Source organism: Tarenaya hassleriana, unplaced genomic scaffold (assembly GCF_000463585.1).
Source record: "Tarenaya hassleriana unplaced genomic scaffold, ASM46358v1 Cleome9, whole genome shotgun sequence".
NCBI classification, from domain to species: Eukaryota; Viridiplantae; Streptophyta; class Magnoliopsida; order Brassicales; family Cleomaceae; genus Tarenaya; species Tarenaya hassleriana.
The window spans coordinates 4,220,749-4,241,428 of record NW_010971389.1 but is presented as its reverse complement, the minus strand read 5'-3'; the positions used below and the strand labels follow the sequence as shown (position 1 = coordinate 4,241,428).

Here is a 20,680-nt window from a genome sequence, read left to right as displayed (position 1 = left end):
TAATTTGACAAAAAAAATGCAAGGATTAGAATTTAGAACAAGGGAATTCGTTGTACATTATTTCTGAACCTGCGGATACATATGAATATTCGATATTATTACAAAATATTATTTTATTATTTATATTTATTTAAAAATTACAAAATAATATAAATTTCCCCGAGTTAAGGTCGTAAGCTTTCTCCTATGTGAGACGGGCTTGTCAAATTGACAAAACCTCCATCAGTTCCATTCGGTGTTCCAAACCTCTCACACGGTGTCCTAACAACATGCACCTGATTACCAAAACAAAAGAACAGCCATAAAAAATCTTCCAAATGTTAGCATCGATCTATAACACCAAAGGGTCTTTACTCCCATCCAAAAAACAACAATAAAGAGATCGAGAGAAATGGGAAGAAAGCATCTAACCAGAAGAGAAGACCAGCGAGATAGTCCCGAGTTAATGAGCTATGAGGCTGAAACTGAATCGAGGTGTTCTCCACAAGTTCAGCACAGTCTTCGTCGTCGCTCTTAGCTTTTATTGTTTCAGTTGGCAACTTAGTAGAGTGCATCTTAGGCGAGAGGGTCGCAAGAAGGTCGGCCGTGAACAACTGATCGAACCGTCTCTTTTACCTCCGGAGACGTCGGTTCTGATAACTCAGCCACCTTTACAAACACACGGTTTGGATTGTTAGAGAGAGAGAGAGAGAGAGAGAGAGATGAAAACGAGATATAACTAACAAATTCATTAGACTAGTTGAAGCAATAGGTACAGAAATTGTTACAAAAAAAATAAACCTTTTCGGGTTGCAGAGATCTCAAGTAGTCCAGCAAATCATTCTTTTCTTCCCCAACAAACTGTTGCATTTGAAGGGCGGCGTTCCTTCTCTTCACCTCTCGCAGCTCCTTCAATAAAAGCAACACAAAACCATGTCAAAAGCTCAACCAGAATAGACAGGCGTCATTGCAAAACAAAGGCACTGGTTTCTAGCACGAGGAACTCATAATAGAATCTTCCGGACTCAGACCACAATCTTCAAAGCAATATAACAATTTGCATGTTCCTGTGCTTCCTTCTTCTCATATTGGATCATTTAGTTGATCGCAGCCGTTGATTCGAAGAGTGTTTATCATCTATGGGCTGTTTCATTTTACGGCCCAAATTGGGCCCATAATCAGAAATAGTCCAGCGTTAGAGCAATCAAAATACTCATTCATAATATTTTTTAATGAATACTAACTCATTCCGATGCTTTTAAAATATATATATATATATATATATATATATATATGCATTATTATAATGAGAGCTAATTAATTTTCTATTATAACTAAATTAATTATATAACATGATCTTTACGAAAATCTTTCTTGTTGTTCGAAGACATGACGTTATATATATATATATATATATGCATTATTATAATGAGAGCTAATTAATTTTCTATTATAACTAAATTAATTATATAACATGATCTTTACGAAAATCTTTCTTGTTGTTCGAAGACATGACGTCAGCTCTTGTCAGCATTTCTGGGGCGGGAACCCAGGTGTACACATGGCGCAATCTGAAAGAGTACCTTAACAAAATGAGGAACACCAGATTGCAATCTGCAATGTCATGGACTCATTATGTCAGTTCCCAAAACCCTTTCGAATCCACGTGTACAAACTGCCAATTTTTTTCATGTTTGATGACATTTTTGCCCTTCCCTGGTTCCTTATTAAATACGGAAAATCCATGAATAAGAATATTCTGATTCGATATCTTATGCTAATTAATATATGAATGCTCATTTATTATGATAATATGTAAATTATATCAAATTTTAAAAATTAAAATATTAAAATTTTTATTATTTGATATATAACAAATAATGGCGGATATTAACTATTAGTTAATTGATATATAACTATTAATTAATTGAAATCCGATATATTTAGATAGAAGTATGATATGATATTCATTTAGCAAATCGTTACGAATTTATTTTTTATTTTATTTTATTATACGTATATAATATGAAGGGTTTTATAAGATTCTCAAAAAATAAAATTTAACAAGAAAAATTTTCCCTCATTATAATTAAGGTGCATGAATTATTATGGACATGTATTAGATAGATGTCTTTAACTTGAGCGAAAATTGATTACAAGATTTTTTTTGTAACGGCGTTGAATATAAGAAACAATATATATGTTCAGAAAACAGACAATCATGAAAATAAAATACATGAAATATCCAAAAAAAAAATTAAAAAAAAAACATAACTCTACAGCTAAAAGAGTGAAGAACCACATGTCGTGCTCTTTCAAGCAAATGGTCTTTGTTATTAAGTTTGTCTTACTGATTGAACAGAACGAATGTGTTCTTCTCCGGACACCCCTTTACTTACTCCCCACCGCTTCACGCATCAAACTCTGGCGCTCCATGGCGTGCTTCAAGTACCTGCATTCCATAAACAATTGCCAGTACAAGCTTAAAAACCCTGCGTAGATTGAGTAGATTCCCACAGCTTTGAATGATTATATATAAAAAAACATTCACGAGTTACATATGTCTAGTTTGCCCGTCGTTTTGAGTGTCGGGGCAATGAATTCGTATCTTCAAAACAAAGTTGCCCATTTCGAGAAAAGGAATGCAAAGTGGATCAGCCTACTTTGGGCGACAAGACAACCAAAGTATATGGTTTATCAATACAAACACAACTCTCAAGTGTGCACCTTTTACTCGGCCCACGGCTTAAGTAACACCATTGAAGGGTGGGACGACAATAACGTAAAACCCCTACTGAAATTGGGTTTTGAATGAATGATGAATGGACCTCAATCATAGGCAGGTATTCTTCTCTGCTGCTCTAAGCTCTGTAATAGGGTCCCTATGTCGAAATTGGCGTCATGACTCAGACAACTATAGGCAAATTTTAGTTTGGCATGAGACTCTGGACTAATGATGTATCATATCATTTTCGCCGAGAAAATGAATTATATTTCCAAAAGATAAACACAGATGTTGGAAAACAAGAAGCCTACAACTCCAGCAGCACTCTCTTTCCACTTGCATCATCAATCTTTTCCATTCCTACCTATCAATTCCATTCCCGATATGTTCTTAACACCCACATAAAGGAAAACAGCAACCAAACCTATAAGATTCCACTAGAAACAAGAAGCAGAACACCGATGTTCCAGAAACTTCCAGATCAGAGAACTTAAACAAGAAAAATTGGATGTCAATCTTTTGCATGAAACCCTAAGGAGACATCTTTCCAAGCATCAAGCTGGACACCACACTGTGCAACGGCAGCAACGATTGCACGCATCCGAGCTCTCCAAGGCTCCTACAGAAGCAAGAGAATGAACCCGAGCGCATGAAACTTCTCTGAACAGGTCACAAGGCATTCACGAAACACCTCTAACAAGACATAACGTGAGAAGACAATATTCATCGGAAGAATCTACGGGTAGAGAATATCACGGAGAGGGAGAACTGTCGGAACCTGGAAGGAGAGAAAGAGGCGAATCGGCGACGGGGCGTGGAGGATTGAGGAGGACGGAGGCGGGGGAGCGCCGCCGGAGGAGAGCGGAGTGACGGAACTCTCGTAGCGGCGGAGGCGAAGGAACGGCCAACAGATCCGGCGCTGCGCCAAGCCATTTTCCGATTTCTGTTTTCACGGTGGAGAGGTGGAATGAGGTTTCTGCTAGGGTTTAAGGTGGGAATTGAGCACTGATCTCTTCGCGATGTTCCAGTGCGGTGCGCCCTATGGAATATTTGATCCTTCCGTTGATCGCAGTCGTTGACCGTAGGGGATATTTGATCCTTCAGATTATCACGGCCGTTGACTTGGAGTGTTGATCATCTTTGGGCTTTCAATTTCTGGCCCAAATTAGGCCCACTATCAGAATAGTCAAACGTAGAGCATAGCAAATGCTAATTCATAATATTTTTAATGAACACCGACTCATTCCAGTGCTTAATATATATATCCAGATGCATTATTGTAATTAGAATTAATTATTTTGCTAATATGATTATATGATATTGTGAGAATTAATTATATTATGAAAATGTTTTATGTAGTTTTTTTTGTTCCAATTTGGCGTGACGTCAGCTTTTGTCAGCATTTCTGGGGCAGGTATGAGATGTTACGCACACACGTGACATGGCGCAATCCGAAAGAGTATCTTAAGAAAATGAGGAACACCAGATCACGACTTGCAATTCAGTTCACCAAATCCTTTCGAATCCACGTGTACAAAATGACCAGACATATTTGCCCTTTTCTGGTTCCTTATTTGCTCATTTGCCTTCTTAAATACGGAAAATCCATTAATAAGAATAGTCCGATTCGATATCTTATACTAATTAATATAAATGCTAATTTATTTTGATTATATGTAAATTATATCAATTTTAAAAAATTAAATTTTTCATTTTTTATTATTTGATATATAATTATTAATGACTGATACTAACTATTAGTTAATTGATATATAACTATTAATTAATTGAAATCAAATATTTTTAGATGGAAGTATGATATGGTATTCATTTAGCAAATCGTTACAAATTTATTTCTTTATTTGTAATTATATGTATATATTGTGAAGGGTTTTATAAGATTCTCAGAAAATAAAATTTAACAAGAAAATTTTCCTTCGTTATAATTAAGGTGCATGAATTATGGACATGTATTAGATAGATGTCTTTAGTTATTAGAGAACCATAACCATCATATTGGATGCTTACCAGGTTCATGTATTAATATAGAATGGTTTGCTTAATTAAAACTTAATTTAACCTTTCTAAAAGTCTTCCTTTTTAATTTGTCGGCTAATACAAATTAATCAATCTTTGATTAATCTGCATTAAAATGTATAAACTAATTAAGTTAATTAACATTGAAAATGTCCAAACTATAATGCACAAAAAACTATAGGTTATATATATATATACACACATGTAGTGCCTCTAAAATATCAAAACAAAAACTTCTAACGAGAGAGAGAGATGGGAAGGCATGAAGGAGAGAGGAAAACCACAGGGTGGGCTGCAAGAGATTCTTCTGGGTTCCTCTCGCCTTACACATACACTCTTAGGTATTATTTTTCTTTTTCTTTTATTTGATTTGATTCTGTGAAATATATATATTATCGAGAAGCTACCTAGGTCACAGGGCCTGATGATGTGTACATAAGAATCATATGCTGTGGAATATGTCACACTGATATTCATCACGCTAGGAATGATCATGGCAAGGCTCTTTACCCAATGGTTCCTGGGTACGTTCTCTCTTCAACACCCTTTTAAGATTTTTTTGCTTAACTTCTCAAAATCTAAGTCTCTGCATGTACATACATACATACATACCTAAATATATATATATATATATGTATATGCGCACGTGTTTAATTGTGTGGATGGCTGGGTGGGTTTCAGGCACGAGGTGGTAGGGGAAGTGGAGGAGGTGGGATCAGGTGTGAGCAGGTTCACGGTAGGTGACATAGTGGGAGTGGGCTGTTTGGTCGGAAGCTGTGGGAACTGCGGTCCATGCCACCGAGACATGGAACAGTACTGTCCCGAGAAGATTTGGAGCTACAGCGACGTCTATTTCGACGGCAGCCCCACCCAAGGCGGTTTCGCCTCCGCCACCGTCGTCCACCAAAAGTACGTTGCCTATACAATATCTCTCATATTATCGGGATATATTTTCATAAAATTTGTAAAATCAAGAAAAATTCGGCTAAAACTACTATTTATTAAACCTTTTTTTAAAAACTATTTATTAAACTCTCATCTATTATTTTCAAATTAAAAAAAAAAACTTATTCTAACCATTAACAATATTACTAACCACTTTAAATACGAGGGTATTGTATTGGTTGTAGGTTTGTGGTGAAGATACCCGAGGGAATGGCGGCGGACCAGGCGGCGCCGTTGCTATGCGCGGGCGTAACGGTGTACAGTCCTCTTCGCCACTTCGGCCTGAAAAAGCCGAGCCTAAGGGGAGGGATTCTAGGGTTAGGCGGCGTCGGACACATGGGTGTGAAGATAGCCAAAGCGATGGGTCACCACGTCACTGTCATCAGCTCATCCGACAAGAAGAGACGAGAAGCGCTCGAAGATCTCGGAGCCGACGATTATGTGATCGGATCCGACGCTTCTAAGATGCACGGATTAGCGGATTCTCTCGACTACATCATCGACACGGTGCCCGCCCATCATTCCCTCGAGCCGTACCTGTCATTGCTGAGGCTTGACGGCAAGCTCATTCTCATGGGTGTGATCAACACTCCTCTGCAGTTTCTCAATCCCATGGTCATGCTCGGTGAGTGGCAGTGTTTGGATTAAATCATAAACTTAATCGTGGATTAAGGACTGTAATTAAATAAAACGTGGGTTAGGGAGGAAGATTATCACAGGGAGTTTCATAGGGAGCATGAAGGAAACAGAGGAGATGCTCGAGTTCTGCAAGGAGAAGGGTTTAACTTCGATGATCGAAGTTGTGAAGATGGATTATGTGAACACTGCGGTTCAAAGGCTCGAGAAGAATGACGTACGGTACAGATTCGTCGTCGATGTCGCCGGAAGCAATGTGTGATTCTCGACACAAACCTACGGGTGATCTCATATCATATATATCTCCAAGAGCCACCACGACACACCTACGTGTATCTTTCTAAATAATGTTAATGCCATGAATCCTGAACTGATTTGCAAGGTTCGCCTGATTTATCAAGAGGATGAATCCACGCATATACATACATATATATATATACATTTATCCACCATCGGGTATATAGAAAATCAGATCAAGAGACTAAAACAAGAGAGGATTCAAAGATAATATGCGAGTCTGATTCATCAGTTTGCCAAGACATACATATATACAGTCGAGAAACAATGAGAATAGAGAAGAACAGGAAAAATGAAGAAAAGGAAAGTGGCATACAAAGGGGAAATCATGACGGAAAGGGAGATCCGAATCTTGCAAGGAAGGGAAGATTGTTGATCTGCAAATATTATTCCGAGATTGCAGACTGGATTGGAAAATCTGTGGAGCTTGAGTTTCGGTGGTCTTGAACTTGTGACGTGTCGAGCCCATGTCCACTAATATTCCCCCTCAAGCTTGGAATGTGAGGATCGAGCATACCAAGCTTGGACAAGAGAGTGTGAAGTATGTCCTTAGTGGTTGCCTTGGTGAACATGTCTGCGAGTTGGTCCTTGCTCGGTGTGTATGTGAGGGAGATGAGACCGTTGAGAACCTTCTCCCGTACGAAGTGGTAGTCGACCTCGATGTGCTTAGTACGTTCATGAAATACGGGATTTGTTGCGATATGGATAGCTGCCTGATTATCGCAATGGAGCGGAATGGCTGATGAAGAAGAGATACCAAGCTCGGAGAGAAGAGTACGTAGCCACATAAGTTCAGAAGTGGTGTTGGCCATAGCTCGATATTCAGCTTCGGCGCTCGACCTAGCCACAACGGATTGCTTCTTACTCCGCCAAGTCACCAAGTTTCCACCAAGGAAGGTACAATAACCGGTAGTTGACTTGCGGTCGCCTTTGTCACCAGCCCAATCTACGTCACAATAGCCGACAATGGTGGTGTGGTTGTTCTTAGTCATCCAAATCCCCTTGCCCGGCGAGCCTTTAAGATATCGAATAATGCGTTCGACCATATGCCAATGATGTTGTGTGGGGGCATGCATCCATTGACTAACCTGGTTCACCGCAAAACTCAAGTCAGGACGAGTGAGAGTCAAGTAAATAAGCTTACCTACTATACGACGGAAGCGCTCAATGTCGGGAAACAATGAAGAATCCGAGATGTCTTTGAAGTTGCTCTCAAGAGGTGTTGGGGAAGGCTTGACACCGAGTTTGCCTGCCGTGCTAAGCAAGTCAAGGGTATACTTGCGTTGTGATAAAAACAACCCCTTTGGAGATCGTAAAACTTCAACGCCAAGAAAGTAACCAAGCTCGCCAAGATCTTTAATGTCAAATGTATCCTGCAAATAAGCTTTAGTTTCGGCGATCCCTTGAGAAGAGGCGCCCGTGAGAATAATATCATCGACATAAATAAGCAAAACAACAATACCATGGGAATGAGAAAGAATAAAGAGAGAATGATCGGAGTTACTCCGAGTAAAACCATATGCGAGTAAAGCATCGTGTAACTTTTGGTACCATGCCCGAGGGGACTGTTTAAGGCCATAGATAGACTTCTTTAGACGACACACTAGTCCCTTATCGAGTTCGTATCCGGAAGGTGGCTTCATGTAAATTTCTTCGTCTAAGTCTCCTTGAAGGAAGGCGTTCTTAACGTCCATCTGCCAAAGAGGCCAATCAAGATTAACAGCCAGAGAAAACAAAACACGAACAGTAGAGAGTTTAGCAACAGGAGCAAAGGTTTCGGTATAGTCTTACCCGTAAGTTTGTGTGAATCCCTTGGCCACAAGTCGTGCTTTATGGCGTTCGATACTACCATCACTCCGAAACTTGGTTTTGAAGACCCATTTGCATCCCACGGCCTTCTTGTCTTTAGGTAACACCGCTGGTTCCCAAGTCCCATTCTTGTGCATAGTCTGTAGTTCATCAGTCATGGCTCGTTGCCACTCAGGTAGATCTTTGGCCTCCTCATAAGTGCAGGGATCATCGGAGTTGTCTAACCCACTAAAGAAGGCTTGCTCATGGAAATCAAGATGAGATAGAGAATAATAATCATGTAAGGGATAAAGTACCGCTTGATGTCCCGCCTCCGAGTCATGGTGATCTCGTTGAAGCTGAGCCAAACGCTTCTCTTGAAGTCGAACACTCCTTCGAGGCAAAACAGGGACAAGGGAAGTCTGTTCATCATTGCTGTCAATGCCAAGAGAACTTGTAAACTCATCATCAGGGAAGACAGTCTCGTCGAGAACAACATGGATCTGTGGAGCTTGAGTGGCGGTGTCATCCTGAGATGGCAGAACGTGTTCAGGTTCCATCAGGTCCGGTAGAAGCCCACAAACAGGTTCCCCCTCAGGCGTAGCCATGGGAAGGGGAGTTTCGGTGTTAATCCCAGCAGTTTGTTCGATAGTGTCAGCATTCTTCCGGCGGACAGACTGGATGATGCCTTCAAGAGTTGTGTCGTAGCTCGGTGAGTATGCAAACATGTCCAAGTCTGAAGAAACAGAGTCTTGATAGAAGCTCCGACTTTCATCGAACCGAACATCACGAGAGACATATATTCGTCGAGTGTCTGGGTGATAACACTTAAAACCCTTTTGATCAGTCGAATAGCCCACGAACATGCATTTGAGACTTCTCGGATCAAGCTTATCTCTCTGAACTGCAGGAACCAATGCAAAACAATCACATCCGAACACACGTAAGTGATCTAAAGAAGGTTTGTGATGATTAAGTACCTCAAAAGGAGATATATCTCCAAGATTCTTGGTTGGCAATCGATTGATGAGATAGCAAGCTGTAGGAACAACATCACTCCAAAACCGTTTAGGAACATTTCGGTGGAACATGATCGTTCGGGTGATGTCCAAGATGTGTCGGTTTTTTCGTTCCGCCACACCATTTTGTTGCGGTGTGTGAGGACAAGTCTTTTGATGGAGAATGCTGTTATCAGCAATGAAGGACTGGAAGCGATGGCTAAGGTATTCTCCTCCGTTATCGGACCTAAAAATCTTGATCTTGGCATTAAAATGATTAGAGACATAAGCATGAAAATTCTTGAAAGCATCGAAGACATCTTTTTTTGATTTTAGCAATGTGATCCAAGTGTATTTAGATTTGTCGTCAATAAACGTAACAAAGTACTTATGTGAATCACGAGAAAGACAAGGCGCGGTCCAAACATCCGAGTGAACAAGATCAAAACAATGCTCATATATAGTAGTAGAAATAGGAAATGAAGTTCTACAATGCTTTCCCAAGGTACAAGCCTCACACAAGTCAATGGAACTAGGCTCGTCGGGGAATAATAAACGTAAAACTTGTTGATGCGGATGTCCTAAACGTGCATGCCAAATAGCAGAAAGTGCAACTTCAGAAGACAAATGGAAACGATCAAGGAGATAGAGGTTGTTCTTGAGAGATCCTTTACCAAAGATTGCTCCCGTCTTAGTATCCTGGAAAAAAACGTCGTTAGCATCGAAAATTGCCTTGCAATTCAAATCCGAGGTGAGTTTCGGAATAGAGAACAGGTTAGTTTTAAAGTCGGGAACATATAAGGCTTTTATATCCTTGTCAAATAATCGAATAGTTCCCTGTCCATGAATAGTCGAGTGAATGCCATTAGCTAGAGACAACCCCATAACGTTTTTCTAGAGATTCGAACAAATCAGCCTCATGGAACATATGGTTTGTAGCGCCTGAATCAATAATAACAGGCGAAGAAGAAGAAAAATGTGCAGAGGGAGTGTTACCAGATTCGGAAGCCGACTGGATCAGTTGTTTCAGCGTCTTAAACTCTGCTTCCGAAAACATCTCGGATGTTGCAGAAGTCAGAGCCACATGTCGAGAAAGAGGAGCCTGATCGCGAAACTTGGTAGGCCTGAGATGTGGGTGCAAGATCCAGCACTTGTCCTTGACATGGCCAGGCTTTTTGCAGTGGTCACACAACACAGGTTTCTTGTCGCGAGAGGGATAATGTGCTTTACGGAAATGAGCAAGTTCGAGATTACCTTGAAAGAGATGTCGGTCTCCTTCCTCACGCTTGATCAGCATACACACTTCATTGAGCGAGGGTAGCTCGGACTGACGGAGAACGTGATGGATCAGGTCACCATAAGTACCATCCAGAGAGAGCAGGAGAGTATAAACCTTGTCTTGCTCAATGCGTTTGGTGATGATCGACATATCAATGGAAACTGGGCGAAGTTCTTCAAGTTCTGCCCATAGGGCACTGAGTTCGCCAAGAAGGTTATTAAAGGGCTTTCCCTTTTGCTGAATGGAATGGAGAGATTTTTTAATCTCATATATCCTGCTGGAATTTGACAGGTTTCCATAAACCCCTTCAAGGGTATCCCACAGATCTTTTGCTGTGTCTTTGTGAATGTAGGTAGAGAGAATGGCAGCATCAAGAGAGCTATGAATCAGGGAAAGGACAAGTTGGTCTTCCTGAAACCATGTAGCTTTCTCCTTATCTGATTTTTCGACAGGAACCGTCGAACCATCCTCTTGAGTTGCCATCGTTGGAGTCAACGGTTTGATATGCTCCCAGAGGCCACGACTGCAGAGAGTGGTTTTGGCTGCTTTGGACCAAATAGAGTAGTTATTGCCGGAAAAAATCATCGGAATCAGTCTTTGCGAGGGAGTTTCCATTGAAACAGAATAGATGAAGCAGAGAAAAAAAAATATTGAGAGAGAATGGATCAATGCTCTGATACCATATAGAAAATCAGATCAAGAGACTAAAACAAGAGAGGATTCAAAGATAATATGCGAGTCTGATTCATCAGTTTGCCAAGACATACATATATACAGTCGAGAAACAATGAGAATAGAGAAGAACAGGAAAAATGAAGAAAAGGAAAGTGGCATACAAAGGGGAAATCATGACGGAAAGGGAGATCTGAATCTTGCAAGGAAGGGAAGATTGTTGATCTGCAAATATTATTCCGAGATTGCAGACTGGATTGGAAAATCTGTGGAGCTTGAGTTTCGGTGGTCTTGAACTTGTGACGTGTCGAGCCCATGTCCACTAATAGGGTAGTCTAGTGGTCAATCTGAGGATCTCAAACTTGAGTGTTCGATTCCACTTGGTGGGTAGATACGTAATTTCTGGGTCAATAAATTCTATATACAAAGGTTGGCCTTAGTTCGAAAGTTTATCTATTCAGCGCGTTTGAACGGTAGTAGATAGGATACTCCGTTATAAAATATATATATAAACACAAACTCATGGCCTAATGACTGAGACATTGAAATCGTACAAGGAAACGCATGTACACGTTTTGGACAATACCTCTTCTACTTCTAATGCCAAAGTGAATAAATACCGACAGAAACCTACGTAATTAGAATATAAAATTACTCCAAAAAATAATACCAATAGACTATTAATATTAAATAAATTATTTTAACAATTTACAATCTATGCATAACAATATTTATTAATAATATAACAATTCACTGTGCGTTGCGTTTGGTGATTTATGGATTCACAACTGTTTAAAACAAACAGTTAAAAAAAAGGCTGAAACTTTTTGAATTCTTGGGAACAAAGGCGGGTTCTGGAAAGAAGGGAGAGTCTCTGGCTGAGAGAGAGGGTTTGCTGGGGTTCGTCAGAGCCTTTCAATCCGCTCTCAACCGGGATTTAATGACCGGATAGAATTAGATTGAAGTCAGTCATTATTAGGATTCCAATTGGGTTTCTTTTTTTTTTTTAAATGTAAATTGGAAAACGCCCATCTAAAAAAAAAAAATTGTTTGCAAGTGGATTTGATTTTTGTATGAAAATAAAGACAGTCAAAATAGCTACGCGCATGAAATCGTAATGTAATGCAAATTGCAAGAGAATGGGTGTTTGGAGGTTCGACCTACCATGCATCTTTAAGCAGTTGCAGCCGAACATGCAATTCTTTCACGTGCTATATTAACACTCCAATACCATATCCCTCGGAATATTCCTCTCTCTCTCACACACACACATATATATATATATATATAATGTTTCTAATCGAAAGAGAAAATTATCATAGTAATATTTAATTGTTAAATTTTTATTGTGCAATAAACAACTTTTTTTTAAATATATATACGGTGACTTACAAATCGTATAAACTAAAATGAAGTTAAGATAAATCACAGACAACTTCTATATAGAATGAAAATACGAAATAGGAATATATGGGGTAATGTAGACTGGGTTTTTATAAGTAAGATCAGATTGTTATTATTTCTTTAATTTTTAATTTTAATTTATTTTGTGATTACTAACGCTTCATTTTCCAAAAAAGAAAAAAACACCTCTCGCGCTGGGGAGTGAAATCCACGCGACCAAATGCGCGTGAGATTTCATCGCCTTTCCCGATCTGTCCCTGGAGGGATCACCGAACCCTTACGCCGACTATAAAACCCGCCAACCTTAGATCTATTTCTCCTACAAACCAACCTTTACTTGCACCGATACTCCGACCTCTACACCGTCGCAGAAATGTTCTCCGCCGCTGCCGCCGCCACCTCCTCATCCACTGTTGCCAAGCCACTCAGGATTTCGTCTCTCTCCTCAAAATCGCCTCTCCCGTCCGCCTTCTCCGTCGCATTTTCATCCCGGGGACGCGAAATCCCTCGGCGGCGGCTGATCCTCGTGACATGCTCCGCTGGAGATGGAGGAGCGAAGCCGACAATCCTCGTGGCGGAGAAGCTCGGCGAGGCCGGGGTCAAGCTCCTGGAGGAGTTCGCGAATGTCGACTGCTCGTTTAACATGACTCCGGAGGAGCTGAACACGAAGATCTCGCTCTGCGACGCGCTGATCGTGAGGAGCGGGACCAAGGTCGGTCGCGAGGTGTTTGAATCGTCCCGTGGACGGCTCAAGGTGGTCGGACGCGCCGGTGTCGGGATCGACAACGTGGATCTGAGCGCGGCGACGGAGTTCGGTTGTTTGGTTGTCAACGCGCCAACGGCGAACACGATCGCCGCCGCAGAGCACGGGATTGCGCTTTTGGCTGCCATGGCAAGGAACGTCGCTCAAGCTGATGCTTCCGTCAAGGCTGGTCAGTGTTTTCATTTTCCTCAGTTCTCATAACTTGCCTTTAATCGTTCGGGAGGATATTATTGTCTGTTCGATATCTCAGATTGATGGGAACTGGAATTTTACAAATACAAATCACAAGAACTTTTCTTTTTCCTTGCACTTCGCCTTGTTGTGCGGGATTTATATGAGAACATTCAATTTCGCTTCCAATATTGGAGAATCAGAATATGAGGAAAGTGACGTTAACTAGATCTTTTTTTGGTTGTTCCTCTCGAAACATTGGGAAGGGACTTGATCATTTCTTTGTCTTTTGAACATCCGAAGGTGCTGAGGTTGGATCTGCGATCAGTTTTTTTTATGGACTGTGTGTCTACATGTGTTTTCTGAGGATCTTGGTTTTCATTTGCATTCTGGAAAAACCAACCTTGTGATTTGATTCGGATGTGTTGTATACAATGTAGGAGAGTGGAAGAGGAACAAGTATGTGGGTGTTTCCCTTGTGGGCAAGACACTTGCTGTGTTGGGTTTTGGTAAAGTTGGATCAGAAGTTGCTCGACGGGCAAAGGGCCTAGGTATGCATGTCATTGCCCATGACCCCTATGCCCCGGCAGACCGGGCACGAGCACTCGGTGTGGAGCTCGTAAGTTTTGACGAGGCCATTTCAACCGCCGATTTCATCTCCTTGCACATGCCCCTTACACCTGCAACATCCAAGATGCTCAATGATGAAACCTTTGCTAAGATGAAGAAAGGGGTTCATATCGTCAATGTTGCTCGTGGAGGTGTCATCGACGAAGATGCACTTGTGAGAGCTCTCGATTCTGGCATTGTCGCTCAGGCAGCTCTCGATGTTTTCACAAAAGAGCCACCGCCTCAAGACAGCAAGTTGGTGCTTCATGAGAGGGTCACTGTAACACCTCATCTTGGAGCCAGCACGGTCGAGGCCCAGGTCTGTAAACCCTCTAGAAAGCTATGCCTTTGATTTACTCGTGTCTGTTTCTCAGACTTGTAATGCTAAACCCGAGATTTCGCTTGCCAGGAAGGAGTTGCCATTGAAATTGCAGAAGCTGTTGTTGGAGCTTTGAACGGAGAGCTTGCTGCTACTGCTGTCAATGCTCCAATGGTTCCTGCTGGACATATATTCGTCGAGTGTCTGGGTGATAACACTTAAAACCCTTTTGATCAGTCGAATAGCCCACGAACATGCATTTGAGACTTCTCGGATCAAGCTTATCTCTCTGAACTGCAGGAACCAATGCAAAACAATCACATCCGAACACACGTAAGTGATCTAAAGAAGGTTTGTGATGATTAAGTACCTCAAAAGGAGATATATCTCCAAGATTCTTGGTTGGCAATCTGCTGAGGTGAGCCTTGCGCTATTCTAGTAAATATGCAGAAGTTTGTCGTCGTATCTCCGTAAATTTCTTTCTGTATAATATTCATCATGAGGTAATATTGATTGAAGCATTCGTCGATCACATTGTCCAGGTTCTCACTGAGCTGAAACCATACGTCGTACTGGCCGAGAAACTCGGGAGACTGGCCGTGCAACTGGTAGCCGGAGGAAGCGGCGTGAAAAATGTGAAAGTAACCTACGCCTCAGCACGAGCAACGGACGATCTCGACACCAGACTTCTCCGAGCGATGATCACCAAGGGAATCATCGAGCCAATCTCCGACGTGTTCATCAACCTGGTCAACGCAGATTACACAGCCAAACAGAGAGGCCTCAGAATCTCGGAGGAGCGAATCCTCTTAAACGGATCACCCGAGAGCCCGCTCGAAGCCATCACGGTTCAGCTCGGGAGCGTGGAGTCGAAATTCGCCAGTGCCTTGTCAGAATCGGGTGAAGTCAGGGTTGAGGGAAAGGTGAAAGATGGTATCCCGCACCTGACAAAGGTGGGATCTTTCGAAGTAGATGTGAGTCTGGAAGGGAGTATCATACTCTGCAGGCAGGTGGACCAGCCGGGGATGATCGGGACAGTTGGGAGCGTTCTCGGGGAGGCGAACGTGAATGTGAACTTCATGAGCGTGGGGAGGATCGCCCCGAGGAAGCAAGCAGTGATGGCGATAGGAGTGGACGAGCAGCCGAGCAAGGAAACGCTGAAGAAGATCGGCGAAATCCCGGCCGTGGAGGAGTTCGTCTTCCTCAAGCTGTAGTTGGGTAATGAATGAGTGGTTCGTGAGAGAGTGAGTCAGGGTTGGGGTTTGAAGGGATTTTTGTTTCTATTTTGCCAGTTTTGGTAATGGTTACGGTGAGTAGTTTGAAGACAAATTCAAATAAGCCGTTTTTGAATAATATTTTTAAATATGATTTGATATCATTAAACCTCTCTCTCTCTCTCTCTCTCTCTCTCCATAGGAGAAAGAAGCAGTAGTAGGGGAACCAAATATAAAAATGAATTCAATAATAATACATAGCCATATTGCCAATGTCAAGGACTTTCTTTATTTCCTTATTTTCGACAAACAAAATGCAAGAAGCAATCATGTAAGCACATACATAACATTGCCATGAACATCATCATCATCTGCCGCCGGGGGAATAACGGGAAAACACAAAAGAGCGGCTAAGTTCCTCTCAGGTTTATGTTTATGGAGTGCGACCGAACAAAACACACACAACGGAAACTGTCTGCATCCGAGTATGAAGGCATCAAACTTGCAAGAAGCTGGCGTACTTTGCGCCGAGGAGGAGCCTCTGGATGCTCAAGAGGGCGTTTTTCGTTACTTCCACGTTCTCGTGGCTCATCAGTTTCATCACCCGCTCTTTCGCCTTGAGGTCGTTCACAATTACTCTGCCCGCCGGATGGAACTGTATGAACTGCGAGATATCAAAGCATGCCACCGCCAACGTTCTTGGATCGCTGGACGTCTCCAGGATCGTGATGAGGACCCTGAGAATCTGCGTGACGAAAGAGGCATTGTAAAAAAAAAAAACTGAAATATCTTTCGAGGTAATTGTTTTTTCAAAAGTACCTGGAAGTCATTCCCCTCGAAGTTTACGATGTTCTCGCGCCAGAAAGCAGGGTCCTTGTGCATCGGAGTCCAGTCAAGATGGCCGAGAAGAACCTCTTGCTTGTACTTGTCAAAGGAACTCGATTTCCGGATGTTATCTTTCAAGCCTTCTTCGAGTTGATTCAGTGCTTCCAGTAAATCCTTGAGAAGCCCGAAATTAAAAGGAATTAATACCGACCAAACAATTTAACAAAAAGAGAGAGCAAGAACCGAAAATGTATAAGCATTTATCAGTTTTGTCCATTGAGCGAATGCAATATAAAGAATGTTATTACCTCGTCGCTCCATGCTTGAGTTCTCAAACTGGCGACAATATGTGGGAGTCCAAGATCGACCATCTGGGCACCAAATGTAACTTTTGGAAGCAAGTTCCTAAAAGTCAAGATAACCACCCTGACGACCTGAAAAAGCAAATGCCTGCAGTCAAGATCCAATGCGGAAACAAACAAATGATGGCATGCACGTCATTTCAGCTATGAACATGTAAGCCTCTGCAGTTTGCAGAGGTAGTGTTTATTTGTAAGGTACCATTTCAGTCTGTAAGATACCAGAATGCATTAACCTCACCTTCTCCTTAGTTGAGCTCTTTACAACTTCGGTGAGCCTTTGAAGTGTCCTAGATGTCGCCAAGAACTCAATTGCAGGCTCATAATAGGAAAGAAGCCAGATGCACAGACACGCTTCATAGAGAAGCTGCCCACAGCATGTTTAGCAAGTTAAAAACCACGAATGCAAGAGAAAATATATGGCACGAGAGAAATTTAGCAAGTTGAAAAGCAAAACATTCTACCATTTAATTAGGAAACTAACATAGAAACAACGCACACAAATCATTGAAACAAAAAAGAGACTTGCAACCAATTTTTTCGGCCAAAGGCTTGGATTAAGCGAAAAACTGCAGCACTCTAAGTATAGTATTGCTGTCATGGACCTTCTTACTGAAAAAGGCCTCCAGAAGAACAGTTACCTGAATAGACTGCTGAGTGGATGCTGGGGAAATAAAAGGGACAAGCAACTTCACTCCATCTGCCTGAACAAATGACGATCTGACCACATGTTCCTTGAGCAAGGATGCCAGGCAGCTTATCGCAATAGGAACACCACGAGTAGGATGGGAAGGTTGCCTCAGCTGCATATAAAACAAGGATCATGACTACGCTTCCATGACAAACATCTAAAGCTATTTCAAAAGGGGTCCTCCAAGCTCGCAAAACTTCTAACTAAATATTTCCACGCTCAAAACAATGGAACTTAGTATAGAAACTCTGTGCAATGTCTACAACAGTGAGATGTCTTAAGCTTGGACCATAGCACGGCCGAACACACATGCATGAGAGAGAGAGAACCTGAGCACAAAGCCATTCCACCAGCCCCTTGAGCACATCATCAATTGTAGTAATAGGTTTCTTGGAATCTGAAGCTTCTCCATTAGCGATAATACCATTTTCGGTTTTTGGCCTAGCACTGTGTATTGAGAAACGAGAAATGGTTCCCCATTTGAACTATGTCGTAAGCCAGGTACATTATTCAAAACAATAAACAGTAAAAATCACAAAGCATCTAACCTTTAAAATACCTTATGATCCAAGCAAGAATCACGCAGCTTTTTTCTTGAATGAACCAATTGCCTTTCCAAAGCAGCCTGAAAGAAGACAGACTCGATTAGTTTAATGCTTTTGATGACAAGTAAACAGAAGGAATCAATAGTATAACTGCATACCAGTTCCCTGTCCAAAACTTTACATATTTTCATCTTTCTTTCGAAAAAATATAGATTAGATGAAACATAAATCACTTCCAAGCGACAGAATAGCCAAAGTTGCAATTGGGAAGTAAGGAAGAAATCTTGTGCTAAACCAAATAGGTAGAGATATTTACACAAAAATAATTAGTTTGCGTAAATAGGCTGATAAATTTACATTAAAAAAAAATCGGTTTCTCACTGCGAAAAGTCAGAGCCACTGATAACATAGCTATGAACAGCAGAATACGAGAAAAAATAGTGAGGCTGCATCTAAAAGTTAAAAATCATGTTAAAGAATGAACTAATTATCACAAGCATTAGGCTAAGTGCAAATGCTGGAAAAACTGACATACTCAATCAACGGAGATAGACAATAGCTCCAAAAAGGTGACAAAGAACACATAAGATGGAGCTAGTTAAAGTCACAAAAGTTTTGCATAGGGACTTAACTTAAGAAAGGCTCATAAGTATCCTCATTTGCCAAAGATTTGTCATGAAATAATAGAGCTCGCTTCGGGTTAGCTGCCATGATAAGTAACCAATACATTATTTAGCCAAAAAGAGAGGGAAAAAAACAAGATTTATGAAATCAAGATTCAGGATTCATGTACCTGAGAGCATTTCGTAAATCAAAGCCAAAACATATTCAACTGTTTCTTCTTTGAATATATCGCGCAAAATGCTAACAAACAGATGAACATAAGCTGGACCATCCTGCATTAACAATACCCACATATCATTTCTAAGATGGCATAACAAACACGAGGCCATTATTTAATTATGCGTGCCAACTTTATAGAGAAACTGATGCTAGAGAAAAACAGTATCACCGCCACAGATAACAGAGTTACTTGAAGTCTCCCGTAAAACAAAATATGTGGAAAAGAACGGTAGAACCCTTACTTCATCCAACAACTGTGCTCTGGCGCTTTCGGATTTTTTATCATATCGCCTTAACAGCTGGAGACCTGTCCCCGAAATCAGTTTAGTTGTCATGTACGCCTCCCATGGAATATCCCTTTTCAAGACCTGCATCACAAAATAATGAAGAGATTGCATTTTGTGAAAATAAATTAGGAGCACAAAATCTGCAGCATTGCAAAATAATATTGACCCAAGAATTACATTCACATTAACATTAGAGAAATAAAAACTAGCGTATACATTATCGCAACAGTGCTCAACTTAAAAATACATTGACAATAACGAAATTTTTAACAAAAAAAGGTAAAGAACTTTAAAGATCTGCTCAATTCTATGACAAATAATCGCATTCAGATTTCAGGCCATAAGAGTGAAGAGGGTTCCAGAGACAGGAACAAAACATAAGTTCCATCACACCCTACGAAACCAAGATTCCTATGTCAATTGACACTTTCTGATATTCTACAAACTGCATTTATAGGGTTTGATCTGCATACATAAGCAAAAGGAAAAAAAACAAATAATTGCATCAAGAGTCAGCAAATCAAGTTACATAGCATCACATCACCAACCTGCTCCGTGGTCAATTCTGCCTGATCCATGGATACTTCAGCAGCTCAAACCCTACAGCAACAGGTAGAACAACAAACTACAAAATTTACTACCATTTTATACATAATTATGCATAACCCTGATAAAAAAAATGAATGCCCAAGAAAGACGAAAATGAATGGAGAGAGTATTGGTATCGGCAGATGATAATACACATTATCTTCGGAACAATATGGGGTTTTTCAACCGTAGTAAAATTCCATTCACGATAATGAAGACCATACGCGGTCTACAAAGCATAGAAAATCAGATCATCTAACGCAAATTCCACAATTTCAAGTTGGACCCACGAACAAGCTCAACCAAATCCGTAGATAGAGATCAAACTAGAGCAAAAAAGCCTAATATCGGATCACTCATCGACAATCACCAAAGCGAATCACAGGGAAAAAAGGATGAAGTTTTCCACGGAAAACGAGGGAAGAAACATTAACCTGCTACAGAGTTGTCGCTAGCTACAGATGCAGAGCTTTCGTCCTACAGAGAGAGAGAGACTCTTCCACTCGGATCTGCGTCGTGAAGGGGAGATAGGCGAAAGAGAAACCGATCAATGCGCCAGAGAGGATCAGTTTCTCCTCTTATATCTTCGGTTTACAGTTATACCCTTGTGATCACGCACCAATTAAGTCGCATCAAAACGATGCCGTTTATCTGCCATAGTTGAACCAATGAAAGAAAGCCAACTCACCATTCAGGGAAAATCAAG

At 41.0% G+C, this 20,680-nt stretch overlaps 3 protein-coding genes and 1 pseudogene across 3 annotated transcripts; 2 read left to right on the top strand and 2 right to left on the bottom strand.

The window, feature by feature from the left end:
• Positions 1-190: 190 nt before the first annotated feature.
• Positions 191-2,608, bottom strand: LOC104804558 (annotated as a pseudogene).
• Positions 2,609-4,955: 2,347 nt separating this feature from the next.
• On the top strand, positions 4,956-6,718 carry LOC104804389 (cinnamyl alcohol dehydrogenase 5-like). The gene is made up of 5 exons (XM_019201334.1): positions 4,956-5,086; positions 5,156-5,265; positions 5,423-5,650; positions 5,872-6,311; positions 6,388-6,718. Exons 1-5 carry the CDS (start codon positions 4,994-4,996, stop codon positions 6,582-6,584), a joined length of 1,068 nt encoding a protein of 355 aa, XP_019056879.1. The 5' UTR covers positions 4,956-4,993; the 3' UTR covers positions 6,585-6,718.
• Positions 6,719-13,078: 6,360 nt separating this feature from the next.
• LOC104804388 (D-3-phosphoglycerate dehydrogenase 1, chloroplastic) lies at positions 13,079-16,000 on the top strand. The gene is made up of 4 exons (XM_010528670.1): positions 13,079-13,692; positions 14,135-14,622; positions 14,713-14,806; positions 15,163-16,000. The coding sequence occupies exons 1-4, from the start codon at positions 13,134-13,136 to the stop codon at positions 15,834-15,836; spliced, it is 1,815 nt and encodes a 604-aa protein (XP_010526972.1). The 5' UTR covers positions 13,079-13,133; the 3' UTR covers positions 15,837-16,000.
• Positions 16,001-16,100: 100 nt separating this feature from the next.
• LOC104804387 (V-type proton ATPase subunit H-like) lies at positions 16,101-20,539 on the bottom strand. Its single transcript, XM_010528669.1, has 12 exons — positions 20,409-20,539; positions 19,935-19,986; positions 19,342-19,467; positions 19,050-19,152; positions 18,888-18,960; positions 18,271-18,336; positions 18,041-18,158; positions 17,662-17,823; positions 17,262-17,387; positions 16,970-17,095; positions 16,656-16,835; positions 16,101-16,581 (listed from the first exon to the last, which is right to left on the bottom strand). Exons 2-12 carry the CDS (start codon positions 19,962-19,964, stop codon positions 16,333-16,335), a joined length of 1,359 nt encoding a protein of 452 aa, XP_010526971.1. The 5' UTR covers positions 19,965-19,986; positions 20,409-20,539; the 3' UTR covers positions 16,101-16,332.
• Between the last annotated feature and the right edge of the window lie 141 nt (positions 20,540-20,680).